Source organism: Scaptodrosophila lebanonensis, unplaced genomic scaffold (assembly GCF_003285725.1).
Source record: "Scaptodrosophila lebanonensis strain 11010-0011.00,11010-0021.00 unplaced genomic scaffold, SlebRS2 tig00000129-arrow-arrow-pilon, whole genome shotgun sequence".
In the NCBI taxonomy this organism is placed as follows: domain Eukaryota; kingdom Metazoa; phylum Arthropoda; class Insecta; order Diptera; family Drosophilidae; genus Scaptodrosophila; species Scaptodrosophila lebanonensis.
The window spans coordinates 1,592,014-1,611,378 of record NW_022060583.1 but is presented as its reverse complement, the minus strand read 5'-3'; the positions used below and the strand labels follow the sequence as shown (position 1 = coordinate 1,611,378).

The following is a 19,365-nucleotide window of genomic DNA, read 5'->3' as shown; positions in this document are numbered from 1 at the left end:
TGTTGATTTTTTTGTCTTGATTGTAATTATTAAATATATAAACATACATATATATGAATATGCATTGCATTGCAGCAATCTTACTAACAAACCAAGCTGATGAAAATTCGATGAAAACATTGTAATACATTATATAATAAAACCATATAGTACTACCTATATACATATATAACGATAAATGCATTGGCGTTTTGCGACTTCAATGGAAAAACAGGAAACTAATACAAACGAAATCGAACATTTCACTAACGTGCTGCTACGCCTCGATTCACACCTTGGTGGGCGTGGGCGTAGACATTTTGAAACTATTTGTAATTATTTACACACATATACAAATATATTAAATATATTAAACGATGATATTAACAAAAAGAAGACAAGTGTTTTTCAAACTGGCGGAGTTCTCAAAAAATAATAGTTGTAACACATTTAGGATCAAGATTGTTGTACAATGTGTAGACGAAATTTTGTGTAAATTTTTTCAATTTCATCGACCTCGGTATTCAGTGTCAACCCAAAATGAAGTTCTAGCCACAAATATAATATCTGTCCATGCTATGCCAGCAGAGCCTGCACTTACACACACACAAAGGCACGTCCTATAAAATATATACATATTCTTATACATAATTCTTAATCAGCATGACGAGAGAAAAACTGTCTGTCTGCATGAACGCAGGAATCTCAAAAACTATAAAAGCTGGGAAAACCAAAGTTGGTATCCTGAGAAAGAATTTTTTTTTTTGTAATTTTCCCTACTTTCCCCGCTACAGAATTTCGTCAATACTGTCCACATTTCGATAGCTACATAAACCAAAGTTGTTATGTAGACTCCCCAAATATCCAGGCAACACCTATTTATTTTATTTTTTGGGTTACTTCCCATTCCCCCACAATTCAAAATCTACACAAACTTTGCGAATCTAATCTACAAGGGCGTAGGCAGCTTTTACCAAAGGGGGGGCATATGATCAATGGAAAAACTTCAACAAATCCAACTCAGATCCATTTTAAGGAGACTTTACTTGTATATGGCAATATATTTTGTAGCCCCATTCCCCCCCCCCCCCCTGCCTACGCCCTTGCTAATCTATATTCTCTTCTATAATTTAATCTACATTCAATTATCTACTTTTGTTTTAAATTTCATCGATATTGGTCAATTCTAAGAAAACTTATTATCACATAATAATTTCAATCCAGTACTACACCCACAAACTGCAGCATCAAGTTCGCTCTTCTTCTTCTTTTTGCTTCTCACTATCGGGCTTGCTTTCTCTTGTTTTGCCCAATTTGTAGGGCTTTTCCGATTTTTTCCGTTGTCCCGACCCGTTTTGAAATATCATAATTAGAACGTGTGTCTTTTCGTTTCAAAATGTATGTTGTCTGCAATTGAGCCGTGCATCGTGACAGTTTGTGCTCACGATTCACGCACGACGCGTCGGCTATCATACTATATATAAATACACATAATTTTCTAAACGGCTTTCCAATCTATAAAACGTTTCGGTTTGCTTTGAGAATTGAACCGATACAAACAATTTCAAGAGTATATATAGTATTTTAAAATGTATCATGAGCTCAAATTACAAGGTGCGTTCCACAGTAAACAGGACTTTTTGAATCTAGCGCCCCCTGGTGGCGCTATCTATATGTCGACTGGTGCGCTAGAATCTGCTATCTTTATCGATTGTCCAGTGAGAACTTCATGACATTTCATCGATTGGAAGTGAAGTTGCGTTTTAGGTGTCAGTATGTTTGTGTTATTGGTGAGAAAATGAGCTTCGAACAAAGAGCCAACATTAAATTTTGTTTTAAAATTGGTAAAACTTTTACCGAAACGTTTCAATTGATGGAACAAGTATGTGGCGATGATTGCCTATCCCGTAGCAGAGTGCACGAGTGGTTCCAACGTTTTCAAAGTGGTCGTGAGGACATAAATGACGATCAACATGTGGGCCAATCAAAATTCGTGATCACTGAAAATTCCATCGAAACTGTGCCTGAATTCATCAAAAATCAGCCGAAATCATCATTGAAATTGATGGAAATGGAATTGAACATCTCCAAAGCATCGATTTATCGCATTTTGACCGAACATTTGGGCTTACGAAAGGTGTGTGCACGGATTGTTCCGCACAAATTGACTGACGACCAAAAATTGCTCAGAATCCATCTCATCGATCGACGCTTGTGACCGATTATTTGACCAAAAATCACATTTTAACCATTAATCACTCGCCGTATTAACCTGATATGGCATCGTGCGACTTCTACCTTTTCAGAAAAATGCATTTGCCCATGAAAGGAAAGCGTTATGTAGACGTAGAGGCCATTCAAAACGCTTGCACCGGCATACTGGCGGCCATACCGGCCAACGAGCTAAAACACTCATTCGACATGCTTTTGGATCGTGCAACAAGCTGTATTGAAGCAGATGGAGACTATTTTGAATAAAATAAACTGATTTTGCCGAAAAAACCATTTGTTCTGTTTTTTTTTATTTTAAACAAGTCTTGTTTACTTTGGAACACTTCTTGTACTCTTGTACATTTCATGTACAGAATATAAACATGTGTGTTCTTTGCGAACAAAACGTCGAACACTCAAATTTAACCCGAGCACCTCCACTAACGTCGAACATTTCGTCGAACACAACAAATTCGGGCAGCAAATTCGACTGTGGATGGTCTGTTTAACTGAACTACAAGTATAAGGAACAAACTGTTTTTTTTGCTTCGCCAATTCAGTATACATATTTGCCCAAAAGCTAAAGCGACCATAACCACCAGAGCACAGATGCAAGGGATGCAGCCATTCCCGCAAACAGTACTGACAGAGTTGCCGTTGTTTTCATAGTCGCTTGCATTAGTATCTAGATAAATAAAAAAATAACAAACGATTTCAAACATCATATCATTAAGTTTGTTGTACAATGTGTAGACGAAATTTTGTGTAAATTTTTTGGTAGAGAAAAATTAGAGTCAAGACGGGCGCACGCTTTGACAGCATCATCCATCCTTCACATAGAGATCGGCAGCTCCACAAGCAGCTCCAGAAGCAGTCAGTCAGTTGGTAAGGTCGAGCAGGGAGAAGCTGAGAAGCTGCGTGCACATGAATGCCAGGCACAGGAACACCAACACCAACACGAACACGCCGCTGTTTGACTTGCCTCCGCCTCGCAGCAGAATGCCGAGCACACAGCGCACCTTGTCGGAGGCCACGGCCATCCGTCTGTTCAACAGCGTGGTCGGCAGCGCTGGTAACCCTGGCAACACTGGCAACACTGCCACGACCCCTGAAAATGCGACTGCGACTGGATGTGGCAATGCCTGCGGCAGTGGCAGCAATAATGTGACTACTCTGGGTGTGCTCTCACAGATCCCAGCGCCCGCATATACCTTACAGGAGAGCGTTCATTCCGCGAATGAGTTTGGCAACTCGTGTCGCATTTGTCGCTGGAATCGGAGCGATATGGAGATTATCAGTTGTCCTTGCAATTGCAAGGGCAGCGTGGTAAGTGCAATGGCATCGCATCCCACTTTTCACGGCTCCCACTTTTGTTAAGAGTCCAGAACTTCTGGTGAGACTTAAGGGAAGTGGGAGCCCAGACCTTACAGAGCTCGCGTTACTGTAGCGCATCTTCTTAGGGCTACATACATATGAAATGTCTGAAGCGCTGGATCATGCATCAACGCGACAATCGCTGCGAGATATGCCACGCCATCTACGACATCTCAGAGGATCGCCTCAGTTTCAAGCAAATGCTGAAGACCTTTTGCTGTGGTCGCTGCTGTGGCCTGATTGTGAAGCACTTGCTGTTCAGCGCCTCGCTCATGCCCCTGGCCCACGTGATCCTGCAGCAGGTGAGCGCGTGCGCCCGACTCGCTCGTCTCCGGCGACATGTGACCCGTGCCCTTATCCACGCTTATCTGCGGTTCTTCTCTTGTGTACAGGTACTCCAGTGCATGGACAATCTCAATCAGGGCAGCACCGAACAGCTCAGCGTGCAGGAGGTTTTTGTGGCCTCCTGCGCGTTGCTCACCTCGAGTGCTCTGTTCTTCCACTTCTTCGAATTTGTGACCACGCGCTGCCTCCTCATCCGGAATATTTTGCGGCACTGGTGGATGTTCGGCAGCACCAGCGACTATGCTCTCGTGGAAATCGATGACGACTCCATAGACCTGTTTTAACAGGACTACAAAACAGGATAACAAAACAATAGAACCAAGCTTTAGACGCTTTAGACTTTTATATATTGGATAACAAAATTGCATTAATAAAATAGAATCGGTGATACGTTATACGGCCTGAACTCGTAGAATTGCTTGGGTGGGCGACTTAGTTGCTCCAGAGTAATTACCTTTCTGGAAATGTGCTATTTAATTATATCGAAATATTATAGCATAAAATAGATTGAGCCTGAGATACTATTTGGGTTCAGAACATGTTATTTTAAAACAATATAGCATATGCAGCCAAAGACTCTATTTTAAACTGTGTATATAGTACATATGTATATGTATGTTTTAACCTGCGATAGCACTCTATATAGTTTTCGGTAAGGAATTGAAACTTGCTTAAACAGGAGAGATCTAAAAGTTATATTATACATTTGTTTTGTCGATAGTTTGTCTAAAAAGCCATAATTTAAAAAAAAGAATTAACTAACAATCAATTCGATTTAAATATGTTATTTTCAAGAGCAACGCTGGTTCATTTAATCCACCCAAGCGAAGTTACCATCCTTGTCCACTTTCTGGGCGCTGGGCGGCGCAGGTACCTCACTGTTGTAGGACTTGTATACTTCCTGATTGGCAGGATGTGCTGATGGCTGACGCTCTCGGATGTGCACAGATTTGAGCTTGCGTCCAAACAAGTTGCTGAGCTGCTTAATCGGCGACTTTATATTCAATTTGATGTCCGTTTCCAGGTCTTCGGATGCGCCCTGCTGCTGTGGCGCCTTTGAGTTGGCTGGAGTACCGCCAACTTGCTGCAGAAAGGATTGCCACTGTTGCAGTTTGTCGTCAGCCGCACGCAACTGCTCGATGCTGCGCTCGTGGCCTGGATTAATGCCAATGGGCTGCACGCCTGAGATCTCGTGGAGATCGATCTTAATGGGTGCCAGTGCTGAGATGGCACGGGACAAGCCAATTTGTGTGTGTCGAATGCGATGCTCCATGAGGTCAGCCCCCAAGAGCTCCTCATTGGGATCCATGCGTATGGGTATGATTTTGTTCACCACATACAAGAGCAGGAAGGTGGAGCAGATGCCCCAACAGGCCAGACAGAAGGCTGAGAGCACCTGTATACCCAACAAGTACCAGCCACCGCCCTTAAACAATCCACTGCGTCCTTTTGTTGTCTCCAGTGGTATGGGATTATCGGCGAACAGGCCGACAGCAATGACACCCCAAATTCCACAGACGCCATGCACCGCACTGGCACCCACCGGATCGTCCACCCCCATCCGATCGAAAAGGGGCATAGCGAGCACGCAGAGCAGCGATCCCAGTGCCCCAATCAGCAGAGCTTCCCAAGCACGATACAGGAAACAGCCAGCGGTAATCGAGACGAGCGAACCCAGGATGCCATTGATCAGATCCATTATGTCCATGCGGCCGTCATGACGCCAAAAGCTAAAGCTGTACAAAATTGCTGAGTGATAGAGACTTGTCATTAAAGGGACTCAAACGGAATACAAAACGAGAACAAAAACTCGACTAACAGAGGATGAAGACCCGACGCCGAAGCCAAGCTGAATCGATTCTATATATTTCACTAAAGGTACGTAACCGAAACCGATTTTAAAACTGTATTACACACATGTATCGGAACGAACCCGAAATCAAATCGGTTTTACGTATAAAATACAAATACCTTCATGTATCTCGGTCAATTAGTATTATTATTAATAATGTCGATAGTTTGTCTAATAAACCATTATTTTAAAGAAGAATTAACTCGACGCGGAAGCCAAGCTGAACCGATTCTATATATTTCACTGAAGGTACGTAACCGAAACCGATTTGAAAACTGATATACACACGTATCGGAACGAACCCGAAATCAAATCGGTTTTACGTATAAAATACAAATACCTTCGCGTATCTCAGACACTTTACCGTTAGGGTTTGAGTCCCTGAATAAAGGGCATTACTTAGTAGGCTTACAGGGAGCTGACGCAGCCACCGCCAAAGGAGCCCATCATCGTCATGACGGCGGCTCGTGCCGCATACTGCCATTTGGCGCCGCTGACACCATAGGTGCTGCCCGAATTAAAGGCCAACCAGCCCCACCAGAGCACAAATAGTCCCATGCAGGCGTTCACTGGATTGCCCAACGGTAGGGGATCATACCCATCAGCATAACGACCCAGGCGCGGACCTAGCATGGCGGCCGATGCAAAGGCCGAGGCACCACCTATCAAATGAACTGGACCACTCCCTGCAATATCCACAGCGCCCAGATTATTTAGGAATCCATGCTCGCCCCACACCCAGCCAGCGGGTATGCAATAGACGACGGTGTTGAGAAATGAGAACATGCAGTAGGCCTTGAAGTTGCATCTGCCAGCACCGAATCCAGATTAGTGAAGATCGGAGAGGGTGAAGGTCAAAAGCTGTTACTCACCGCTCGGCCATAGCACCACTGACGATGGTCGTCGCTGTAGTCGCAAACGAGAGCTGAAAAAGAAATGCGGCGAAGATTTGACCCATTAGTGCATCCCCAACTGGGGGATCCAACAGAAAGTCTCCGATGGCTATGAAAGGATTAGATAATGGTCCGCGCCCATAACTCATCCCATAGCCAAATAGCCAGTATGTGAAGCCACCCAACACAATGTCAATGACGTTCTTCATCATGATATTGACCTCATTCTTGATCGAAACACAGCCCGATTCCAGCATACCGAAGCCCGTTTGCATTGTGAAAATGATGAAGGATGAGGTCAACACCCAGTTGGTGTCCTCGATGGAGAGATCATAGAGTCCGGGTATTACATAACTGCTATTCCTTGCCACTCCCTTCAATGCCGTCGTCTGCGAGGCAGTCGCATTCGCCAATTTCGAAGCCATTGAACAGGTTTGGAAGCGGGACCGAGACCTCTTTACGCGGCACGTCAATGGACGGGGCGTGCTCGATGGCGAGTGTCAGCTGCATTTGCATGCTTGGAACAAATTCAGTGAAACACACACACTCACACACACATACCCACACACACATACACAGCATAAATGACTGGCACAAATTACCTGCATTTGAATTAACTGCGAGCTAATCACAGCGCATAGCAAAAAAAAAAAAAATTAAATTATTTACATTCACACACAATGTGCGTGTTGTTGTTGTTTACAGCCATTTTTAATTTGCGCGTGTTTTGTCCGCCAAACTAAAAGAGCAGAACCTTTAAGCATGAATACGACTTGTTGTTCCTGCAGTTGCATGTTTGCAGCATTTTGGAAAATTCATGAACAGATTTGCATTAAATTCAATTACCCACAATGATTGCAAACTGATTTTTTTTTATTGGAGCTGCTTACATTTTATTGCACTCACGAATGCCGCCCCTTGAAGTTGCACAGAATTCATGCCTCTAGGTATGTGGAGAAATTTATATTTTCGGAGTATTTAAAGAAAAAGAAAAAACTAGTCATGTATTTGCTTCCAACTTCTTAGGATTTACAGTACCTATGCCTTCCTCCTTTGGATTCAGTGAAAAATACTTAAATACATACTTGTATGTCTGTATGCATGTATCTATGTATGCACAAGTATATCAATAACATAATCTGCATATCAAATTTGGTGGAGATGCGTTTGAAGACGGAAGGATTCATCACATACCAGATATTGCTATGTTATCTTCAACTAACAACAATTGCCAATAATTTAACATCAAAAAGCATGTAATAGGACAAATTGAATTAAAACAGAAATGACCATTTGGATTACGAATTTCCACTACTTCTACTACTGTATTATCAAGGTGGAAAGTGAAATTATATTAAATTAAAAATATTCAAGAGAATATGTACATACATACATACATATGCATATGTACATATTATTGTTGTTACTACCGTCAACGCAGAAAAGCCTCGAAATGGGAATCCACGTGTAATCGGCACAGCTATTTAATTGGTATATGATTGATTGTTGCCCTGTGAAGGCCTGGAAAAGGACATCAGAATATGATGTAAAAGGTATGCGTCAGATTGTTCCTGGAGCTATTGAGTCCAAGAACTACCAATTGACAACTTATACAACGGCATGCGAACTTAAACTTTTAAGATTCGATTTGAATTAGTAAGTATTTTGAAACATATGTATGTGTGTATTATTTTTTGGTAAAACTTGTTTTGTTAGCACACTAGTACGCGAACCAGACTAAGTCAAGAGGTTATTTTTGAAAGAATGCTTATTTATTATTTCGCATCATAATTTTGTTTAATAGCTAATATTAATTTAGTATTAATATTCCACTAGATTTCCATATAAAAGTGTATGTATACAAAAGCAAACAGAAAATAAAGCTAAAAATGGTGAATACAATTACATAACTAATAACTACATACATGTATGTACATATGTGTTACATACAAATATTCAATTGCGGGTAGTTAGTATCATAAGATACGTTATTTCAGTAAACGCACAAAGTAGTTGTTTAAAAACAAATGTATACGCATGTATATTGGCTGTGACATCCGAAATTCTTTGTTCTACTCGCACACACACACATATGCGTATATAAACTAACGGCCTTTTACATTGTGTTTCTCATCATCATCATACAAAAATATTTTTTGTACTGATACACGTCTGTCAATTGAAAAGCGAAGAGCGCGCATCTCGTATTTTAGTGTTGTTCAACACATATTTATCGCCCATAAGGCTTTCAAGCGATATATCGATATATTTTGCACATCACTAACTATAAGATATAGGAATTGCAAGAAAACAAAGTTTCGAAGTTAAAGTTAATGTTAGCACTAGCACACGTATTGTTAGTTTAAAATTAGATGAATTCGACATCGTGTAAGTCAATTTAGCTGCGCTTCATAAATATATTGATCTAGAAAACCGAGCACATATTTTGCCAATCTCAGCGAATTCACAAACAAACCTGCAAAGTTGCTGTTGTTAGTAAGGGAAAAGAGAGGAAAAACGAAGAACATCTTGGAAGAAAGTGAAGTGAGCGCAAGTGTGCTTGGGTTTCTGTTTGTGTGTGTATGTTTGGTGCACATAGCCAAAATATAATAGGCAAGCCAGCCAAGTCTGTCAGTCATAACAATTACGACTTCGACTGTTGTTGCCACTGCCACTTTGATTAGCTGTGTGCGAGCAGGCACATGTGCCTGTTTAGGCTACCAGCCTAAGCTTTTCTTCTAATTTCAATTTTCCCTAACGTGTGTGTCTTTCAACAAACTTGTTGCAGAGTTCCCAAAGCAGTAGACGAAGGCGAAGCATAGTTATTTCCTATTCCGCACCTCGCGCAACTTTCGATCCGAATTGCGACGGTGCGAAAATCTACGAATCATTGAACACACACATAATATGGAAGCACAGCTTTTCGCATTAATATCTGCGGCCTGTGCTGGAAGAAACAACAATAACAATCCCAAAATGCTGTACGATTTGAGCCTTAAGGCAGTGGTTGGTAGCATGGACACCAGTGTGCCCTCCCTGGACCGCATCCACAAGCTACGCGAGCTGCCGCGTAGCGTACTCATTGATGTTTACGATTTGGTAAGTTCATATATCCCATAACTCTGAGCATAACCCAGACCAACACATAACATTCCAAAGCCCAGCGGGCACTTTGTATTGAAAGTGAGAAATCAGCTGCTACACTTATTGCTGCCTTGCAACACGCAAACAAGTGCCAATAGGAGTGCGTCTGAATATGCGTACGTCATATGAGCATACGTACATACATATATGTATATGTATATATATATGTACTTATATACATATGTACATATGTGTGCACATACGTAGGTTTATCAAATACAATGCCAAAGTTATCTTAAAAACCAAATATTTTCCATTTTTTGTGATTATCACTTGTATTTGTCTTTACGCCGTCACTGACAGCTGTGGCAGCAACAACAACAAAGACAGCTTCAGGTTTTTTCCGTAACGTCTTCTATCAGGATGTAATCAAAATATACATATGTATTTTGTATTCCTTTGCCTGGCCAATCTGCAATATCTACAATATTGATAGAGCTTTATGCCTTATATTTCTAGGTTTTACAAGAATTTATTGAATTATATGCTTCAATTATATATTTAAATATAAACACAAGATATATGTTGTATGGTTTTATATTTTACTTTATATTTTATACCGCAACACCAGGAACACAACCTCCCTCGAACAGAGTTAATAAGAAAAAGAAAGAAGCCAACCACAGTGTGGCCATTTAATATGATTTCATTAATACTATAGAAATAAACCGATATATACTATAATAGTAATAAAACGATATATAATACAATGATATTTTTGTACAAGGAATAGGGGTATTCCAACAGAATTGTTGGACATTTAAAATAATGTGCGTTTCTTTATATTATGATTGTATTTAAAGGAGGTAGAGTTAGAAAATTGTAGTCACTATGAGAGTCAACTAAAAACCACCACTCTATTTTATTTAAATTCTGTTATTCTAAATATATCTATGTATGTATGTATGTGTTTTACTTGTCGTGACTAATTCCCAGAGCTTTGAACATATCCACAAGGCGTCGAGCCTCTATCGGCTTTTGTTATTACCCATATATATATACATATGTGTGTATATTATTGTTTATTCCCCAAACAACTGTTAATTGGAAGTGCGACCTCAGAACGGAATTTATAACTATTTTCAATCCAGATATCAAGTTTCTCTCGCTTCTTATAAATTATCAGACATATGTGCATATATGTATGGGGGTCTAATACGGCTATAAATTGGAATTATCTTATACTTATGTATGTACATATGTATATGTACATACATATGTAGATTCAGTTAGCAACATAGTTTTGCTGATTAGTTGCATAGATGTTAAGGCCTGATTCCCTCTAGTTGTTATTGTGGTTGCCATGAATTGTAAACAAGCCTGCGTACATTCAGACACACATATATATGTACGTATACATATATAGACATCTGTATATATTGTCAAGATTGTCATAAGCGCGCAATTACAATATAAATGATAAACGTTGGCGTTGCTGCGTTTTTCTTGACTATAAATAGCCCTTCCCTGTAGAAGTGTCAGGCGGGCGCCCTTTGTTGCTGATGGGCAGGGAGCGTGGTGGAGTCTAAATAGCAGCATCAGGTTGTTGTTGGTTGGACGCACGCTGATTGTCCCCTGCACGAGTTGCATTGACGTGGATACTTTGCGTGACTGCGCTTAGCTGGAGAACGCACAGGCAGCACCATCATCATCAAGCTGTTATTAAGAGCTCATTGTCGTTGTGACCATCGTTGTCGCTCCTCTAGAAAAGCCGTTGAACTTCAGTCAGTCCTTCAGTCAGTTAGTCAGTCTGTCAGTTAGCTTCCAAGCAAAGGCACTCTTTTTGCGTGCCTATACATTCATGAACACATATGTACATACATATGTATATGACTATGGCTGCATCTAGCTGATAAAGCTGCAACAGAGCGATTATACATACATACATATATGTATGTCAATAAAACACTTATATAGCCCTCTGTTCTAATTTTGTACAAAATACACATACGTATATAGTACTATTACAAAAATATTTACAAAAAAAATACATATAAGACTAATTTTTGAACAATATTTTGATTAACAACTCTGCAAAACCTTCCTTTGCACTACCAACTGTCGAAATGATCATAATACATTAAAAAGCGCTAGACTAGACATAGGTCTTGTCTACGCCTATACCCATGCTAGCTGATAAACCGCAATTACTATTTAAAGTAAATTATTTAAGTAATTAGTCCCCCAAATTGTTAAAAATTATGAAACATTTTACTATTTAACTCTGCTCACCACAGATGTCACAGTGCGAGCCACTAAAAGATACTCTACTCGAAGAGCTATCTGATTTAGATGTGTTCAGGCGTCTCATACGCCACACCCCGGCACGCTCCAAATTGCTGCGCATTATAGCCGCTCTCATGGCCAGCAAGAAGATGCTGTCGCGTCGACTGAGCGAGGCATATGTGGCCCAATATGCACTGCAGGCGCAGTTGCAAGAAAATGAGGATGAGGAGAAACCCGAGGAAGAGGGACAGAAGCTGGACCCTCCCCCACAACAGCCAGGTATGAAGGCTATAGCCGAAGCTAAGGACAAGGCCTTGATAATGCAGCGACAGCTAAAACATCTCATGCTGGCCACAGAGTACAGTAAAATGCAAGTAGTTGACGATGACAATGTGGCCGGCACAAGTGCCAGTTGCAGTCGCTGGAACGCCCCAAGCAATATCTACGTCAACGATGTATTGCGTCCAGTTAAATCTGCTACTATTGTCGATGCCAATGCCGTTGCCAATGTCAACGGTGATTCCGAAGAAGACTCGATGCCGGAAGTACCGCCTGATGACGAAGGCGAGATTATTGATTTTGGTCTGCGTCTGGGCTCGTTTCTTTCCGAAGCTGGCTGGATGCAGGAGAGCATTGCGGTGTTGGAGTGCCTCAACGAAAGACTCAAGCGGATGAAGCCATTCAGGAATATAGTTATCGTACGCATTGATTGCTTGCAGCGGTAAGTGGAACGTAATATGGTAATCCTTGAGCTTAAACATCCTCTTCTACAGCTTGCTCTTTGCCGAGTCCGCCCATTGCAACTTTAAGATGGCGCAACTGACCCTTGATGAGCTCATGGAACTGAATCGCAACTGTAACAGTGTGTTACCAGCGTCCTTAATAGCCATGACCTACACACAAATCTCGGCCATGCACTTTGCGCGCAACGAATACGATAACAGCCATATGTGGAGTGTACTGGCCATGCGCTACCTTAAGACCTTTGCCCCCGCACGGTAAGTAGCTGCTTGTCCAGACATCATTTCTTTATTCACGCTTATCCTTTGCCTTTATCTATTGCAGCGTTATAATCGATGTTCTGCGTCAGGCCGCCAAGGCATGTGTGGTCAAGCGCGACTTTGCCCGCGCCAATTTGCTCATCTGCCAGGCTGTGCGACGTGCACGGTAAGTGAAAAAGCTAACCCGATCTCTATTAACATATACACGATTATATGAGACAGGCGTCTGCATTCCAATCACGCAAGCTTTCTCGTCAGGTTTTCCTTCTAAATACAGTTGGTTTCGTATTTCCTTATTAAAGAAAACAAATACATACATATGTGGTTGTGTTTCTGTGTGTTTTTATGCTAGATATATTATTTTTTAAATAACACCACAGTAATATAATATCTTTGCGCACATTTCGAAGAAGACCCGAAGTTTAAATAAATAAATGATCAGCAATACGAAGTTTTCCATTACGTGTTTACTTTGTGTTTAATTCGGTGAACTTATAATAACAATTGTGATTTTAAAAATACGTAGAATTAGGTATGTTATTGAGATAGATTTTTGATGTTTTGCTACGAACTGTGCAAATTGTAAGACATTAGGAGCACTAAAACGGAAGTGCTTTGGGACTTTAAGTTCTATAGTATAATGATTTCAACGTACATCAAACATTCCCATACAATCTTTTTCCAATTACTGGGCACTATTCGCAGCGAACACTTTGGACGCAAGCATCAGAAATATGGCGATGCACTGCTGGACTATGGTTTCTTTTTGCTGAATGTAGACTCGGTGTTCCAATCGGTCAACGTGTACAAGGAAGCGCTGGCTGTGCGTCGCGGCATTTTTGGCAACATGAACTTCCATGTGGCGATTGCGCACGAGGATCTCTCGTATGCATACTATGTGCACGAATATAGTACCGGGAACTTCACCTGTGCCCAGGATCACGTGGACAAGGCTGTGGAGATTATGAAGAATATAGTGCCAAGCAATCATCTGATATTGGCCTCAGCCAAGCGCGTCAAAGCGCTGTTGCTTGAGGAAATTGCACTAGATAAAATGGCTGATGGCATGGATGAGGAGGATCTATTGCACCAATCGGAGGAGTTACACAATTTTGCACTGCAGCTTTCCCTTGAGGTTTTCGGCGAAGTGAACGTGCAGACTGCCAAGCATTATGGCAATCTGGGACGACTCTACCAGACCATGAATCGTTTTGATGAAGCAGAGCGTATGCATCAGAAGGCCATTAAAATAAAAACGGACTTGCTAGGTCCCTACGATTACGAGGTGGGCTTGTCTATTGGCCACTTGGCCTCGCTCTATAACTATCAGATGAAGAAATATAGCCAGGCTGAGGATCTCTACCTACGCAGCATTGACATAAGTGAGTCTCTCTGTCTATCTCTATCGCTCTCTTCTATGTTGCCCTCCCTTTCTCACTAATCGGCACACGCGAATTATTTAATTTTTGCAGGCTTGCGTCTGTATGGACGCTCGTACTCCGGCTTGGAGTATGACTATTTGGGACTCTGCCATGTCTACGAGACAGTGCACGATTTTGAGAAATATTTGCGCTATGCCCAAATCCTAGAAAATTGGCACATGCTGCGCGGCCAAAACATTACCCAAAATGTGAGTAACGATTATTATATTTGGACAACAATATACATTTTCTAATTTCCTGCTTTATATATTGTTATCCTTGCAGAAGACAAGCTATCCGGCCATTGAGGAGGATTACACTATTGATGAAGTCAAGACAAAGTTCTTTACCATTAACAACAAGTGGACCACCGGCTTGGTCCACAGTCCGAACGGGCAAACCGGGTCGACCGGGTCGGGCGATCCAACATCGGAGTCGGCTGCCCCCTCTATCGGCGTCAACTAAATCCTATGTTTTCCCTGTCCAATAACACGAAAATCGCACATCGCCCAGAGACGGCGCACCACACATACAAATATAGTTTAGTTACTAAGTTATTCAAAAAATCCGTTTAGTTAACAATTACAAAATGCTTAGCAGAAATCGTAAGGAATTACCACACTTAAGAAATTGGTACAGATAGTTAAGTATGTGTATATCTACCATAATGAAGTTGATTTCAGAGCAGAGGATTTTTGTCTTACGAGTAGATCAAGAGAATACTGCTACTCTTTTATGTTATATATCCCTTCCCCACTTCAGCAATATTGTACATTCTTCCATTTTTCCCGAATACCATTTTAGGTGCATATTCAACATTTCAGTCTATACATTTTTTTTTTAGCTTAGTGTGTTCTTTATTTCAAACCCAAATCAGGGTCCTATACTTGTATTTTCAACGTTGTTTAAAAGTCGAGTCTATAAATTCATGTTCTTTTCTTGAAATTCACATTTTCATTTCTTTTTGGTGGTTTAAATTTTCATTATAATTGAATAGTCGATAACTGAATCTCAAACAAATTTGACCTATTAATGTAAATGTTGCACAGCGCTCACTGCTCTCGCTGATGTTTTACATAAAAGTATATACTTATATAATAATAAAAACAAAAACAATTATCATATCCACACACGTCCAAGCAGCAAGAGATGGCTGACTAATAAGGAAGGAAGCTTACAGCTTAAGGCTTTGCTTATTTTCATATTTTTTGTATTAAGTTGCGTTCAAAATTGGTCAAAGTTGATTTATTGTTGTTTAAACCTTACATACCTTATGAATTGGAAAAGAAAACGTACATATATAGAAAATGGTGCCGCAGATGAAAATTTAAACTTTTTATAACTATATGTTTTAAAATTGAAAACATTTCTGTTTGACCTAAAAACATACAAACAATGTATGTAATCTTTGTATTTTTTTTCGTTTGTATATAGCTATGAATTTTGATTGTAAGTTTGTTGTATATAGATATATAGTATATTTTTTAAAACATTCATTTGGAATTAGTTTGCTTGCGTACGCCGATATCATGTTTTGTGGCAATTTTTTAAATTTTTTTATAGATCCAGATTATGTTGAAATTATATGAGACGATAACTGCATGAAGTCGGTTATAAATTATTTTCCCCTACCAACTCAACAATGTTCAATATCTTTAGTTGTAATGCTTAGCACTTAATTGAATTGTCTAACATAATACGTTTATGTGATGAAAATGACGATTTAAGTTTCTTTAGATATTTTGTTCATATGTAAAAAAAAGAAAAACTCGCCAAAAAACACAAAAACAAGAAAAGCAAAAAAAAAAAAGAATTGGTGGCCAAAGCGAGAGAAGAAGATATAAGATGGGGCCGTCCAACGACCAGTTGTTAAATCTTAGCACTATTTTTTGTTTAAACAAAATTAAACAATTGCACGAAGCGAGAAGCAGCAATCTAAATACGTAAACAGCATAAATAGCATTTGCCTGCAAGAAGTCGTCTCGGGCATATGCAGAACTATATTGTCAAATACTATAGAAGATAAATAAATGTAAACAAAACGAAAAATTATTATATTGCTGTGGCAGCCATCATATACATTTATAAGTATTATGTCAAGCCATGCCCTGCCGCTAAGTGAAAAAAAAATAAATACAAATTATTAACAAAGTAACAGAGAAATGCTTTGGGCTAATTTAACCCGAGAACACCCGCCCATAAACACCATTAAGCTTCCAGTTTAAATATAATGTAAAACTACAATTTATACGTACGTCTCGAAAAAAAAACTAACAACATAGCATATAAATCATGTGGTATATATACATACATACATATATGTTTGGAAAATGTCGCTGCGGCTCAGGCGAGAAATCCAAAAAAAAAAAATAAAATAATAAAATGAAAGAATAATCGATTGTTTAAGCGCTTTTTACAACAAAATTCCAGTTGAAATGTCAAGGCAATGAATACAAGTATTTTAATTAACAAACAGTTTCATTTATTTGTTAATGTAATCGATGTAATGTGCCGCCCCGCATTGTTGTCGCTCTCTTTTAAATTGATTTGTTGTTGCTGTTCTTTATTTACGGTTTCCGTTTTTCGTTGTTCGCTTTTTCCTTCTGCTTTGTGTGTCACTTTCGGCAGGCAAGACAAACCGAAACTGCTCCACTGTCACTTTTCTTTGGCCAGCGGCACGTTGACATTGTAAAAGTTGTTTAAGTTGTTTGGGTTGTTTAAGTTGTTTGGGCTTGGGTTTGTTTTCACTTGAATGGTGACGACGTCAACGTCTACAGCCTACTGACTGGACGACACACACTAAAGCGGCACCAACAAACAAGACACGAGGCGTTTGGGATCGGATCAGACAGCTCGCTGATATGGCCAACAAGTGGCCAAGTGTTGGCAACTGCTTGGGGCGTCGATTTGTTAGTGTGTGTGTGTGTGTCTGTGAGAGCGTTTAAATGAAGTTGTGAAAATTGTTAACTAGTGCACTAGACTGGTCCATAAATCACTTTTCTCATCTTCATTATTTGTTGGCCTTAATTCAAGGCATATTATTGTTTTATTTTGTTGCTATCTTCAACATGCCATATATCATTCCACAAACTACAGTACTGTTTCTACCTATATACATATGTACATTTGCAGAACAATGTAGGACTGTTTCTGATCAGCGTTCAGACGCTTCAGCACGTCTGAAGGAGTGTTACAAGAGTTAACAAGAGAGAACGTGTAATACCCTGTACCTCGTCACTGAGTTATATGCGCCCATAGCAGCAGCAAAAAGAGCAAGAAGAAGAGCGAACTTGTTGCTGCAGTTTGGGGAGGTTGTACTGGCGAGAAATTGTTTCGCTAATAACTTTTCTTAGATTTAACCGAATTGAATAAAATGAACAACAGTAGATAATTATATATAAATTATGTGTGCAAAGTTTGGTTTAGGTAGCATTTCAAATGTGGACGCTATTGACAAAATTCTGTAGCGGAGAAAGCGGGGAAAACTTCCAAAAAATAAAATAAACTCGTCCTTTCTCGGACCTAGGAGAATCTGGATACCAACTTTGGTTGTTCCAGCTTTTATAGTTTTTGAGATCCTTGCGTTCGTCCAGACGGACAGACGGACGGACGGACATGTCTAGATCGATTTCTCTCGTCATGCAGATTCAGAATATATATACTTTATGGGGTCGGAGATGCTTCCTTCTGCATGTTACATACTTTGCACAAACCTAATATACCCTTTTTACCCTACGGGTACAGGGTATACAAAAATATAACCGCTTTCCTAATCTTAACGCACACTTTGTTCTCCCTCACTCATAATTCAAATAAAAGCTTCTGGTATTCTAAGAAATCGTTTCCCAAATTTGAAAGTAGCTTCTTCATTTCGGCTGCTTCTCTATTCATATTTTCAGCTTGTGACAATTAAAAGAACTCAATGAATTTGTAACTAAGCTGCTATGCTCAGGGTTCATAAATAAAAAAATAAAATAAATAATTATAGTCTCAACTATACTTACAGCTTGCAACTTTTTTTTTAGGTATACTCGCAAATGATAGATTGTTTACGATTATTGCTTTCTTTAAACACTTACTATTTTTAAAACTATCTCTGCTGTATAAAGGGTTAATTGATAATTAATATTTTGTCTTAAATGACAAATATGTTGCAAAAATTCAGTTACAATCTACATATAAATTTATTTTAGATGTTGAAAAATAAATATTTACATAAATATATTTACCTTACATAATTTAAGGTTCCTTTGTCTGTCTAGATGTTTATTATTGTATTAGGGATATCGTTCTTTTTATTCTTTAGATACATTATTTGATCCCACCACTCTATCAATTATCTGTCATGGAACTTTTTGCAAAATATTGCATTCGCCTAATCACTATATTTATAGCCTGTACCGGAAAAGTTCAAGTTATGCTACAAAGCCGTCTGTCCATTTGTCCGCATATGCATCCGTATGAAGATGGATAACTTTTGAGCCATAAAGTCTAGGGAGTTGATACGCAACGCAGAGAGCGAGCTTTATATAGCTGCCATATACATACAAGTACTATAACCGATTCTTGAAAAAATCACTCCAAGTGAATTAACCTTCTCTGGCTATTTCGATTAATACAAAAACCCCATTGAGAAGGCAAAAAACTTAGTACGAAAATAAGACAACAAAATAATATAATTATTGCATATAAGCTTTTTATAGTGTTTCACTCTCAATTATATTGTCTGAAGTTTTTTCGAAATTAGTGCACTATATCATATAGCTTCCATAGGAACGATTGGCGAACAAGGCTTCTTTTAGTTAGAGATACGTCAGAGAGAGAAGGACGGGGCGGTGCAACGTAGGCGTTTCTTTCGTTTTAAATGCATTTGCAATTTATTCACTAACTATTTATTCGCAGCAACATTGTCGAATGTT

General features: G+C 39.6%; 3 protein-coding genes across 4 annotated transcripts; 2 read left to right on the top strand and 1 right to left on the bottom strand.

Annotated features, from left to right (window-relative positions):
* The first annotated feature begins 2,938 nt into the window (after nt 1-2,938).
* Nucleotides 2,939-4,306, top strand: LOC115628920 (E3 ubiquitin-protein ligase MARCH7). Its single transcript, XM_030525181.1, has 3 exons — nt 2,939-3,516; nt 3,651-3,866; nt 3,957-4,306. The coding sequence occupies exons 1-3, from the start codon at nt 3,115-3,117 to the stop codon at nt 4,191-4,193; spliced, it is 855 nt and encodes a 284-aa protein (XP_030381041.1). The 5' UTR covers nt 2,939-3,114; the 3' UTR covers nt 4,194-4,306.
* A 414-nt stretch (nt 4,307-4,720) lies between these two features.
* On the bottom strand, nt 4,721-7,079 carry LOC115628956 (putative ammonium transporter 2). Its single transcript, XM_030525232.1, has 3 exons — nt 6,634-7,079; nt 6,174-6,569; nt 4,721-5,645 (listed from the first exon to the last, which is right to left on the bottom strand). The coding sequence occupies exons 1-3, from the start codon at nt 7,077-7,079 to the stop codon at nt 4,721-4,723; spliced, it is 1,767 nt and encodes a 588-aa protein (XP_030381092.1).
* Nucleotides 7,080-8,950: 1,871 nt separating this feature from the next.
* On the top strand, nt 8,951-16,495 carry LOC115628850 (amyloid protein-binding protein 2). Of its 2 annotated transcripts, XM_030525100.1 has the most exons (9): nt 8,951-9,042; nt 9,443-9,753; nt 12,036-12,303; nt 12,382-12,745; nt 12,798-13,022; nt 13,090-13,191; nt 13,731-14,407; nt 14,498-14,655; nt 14,732-16,495. In XM_030525100.1, the coding sequence occupies exons 2-9, from the start codon at nt 9,562-9,564 to the stop codon at nt 14,909-14,911; spliced, it is 2,166 nt and encodes a 721-aa protein (XP_030380960.1). In that variant the 5' UTR covers nt 8,951-9,042; nt 9,443-9,561; the 3' UTR covers nt 14,912-16,495. The 2 variants fall into 2 exon arrangements, with proteins under 2 accessions (XP_030380960.1, XP_030380959.1); XM_030525099.1 differs by having other exon boundaries at nt 12,036-12,745.
* The last annotated feature ends 2,870 nt before the right edge of the window (nt 16,496-19,365 follow it).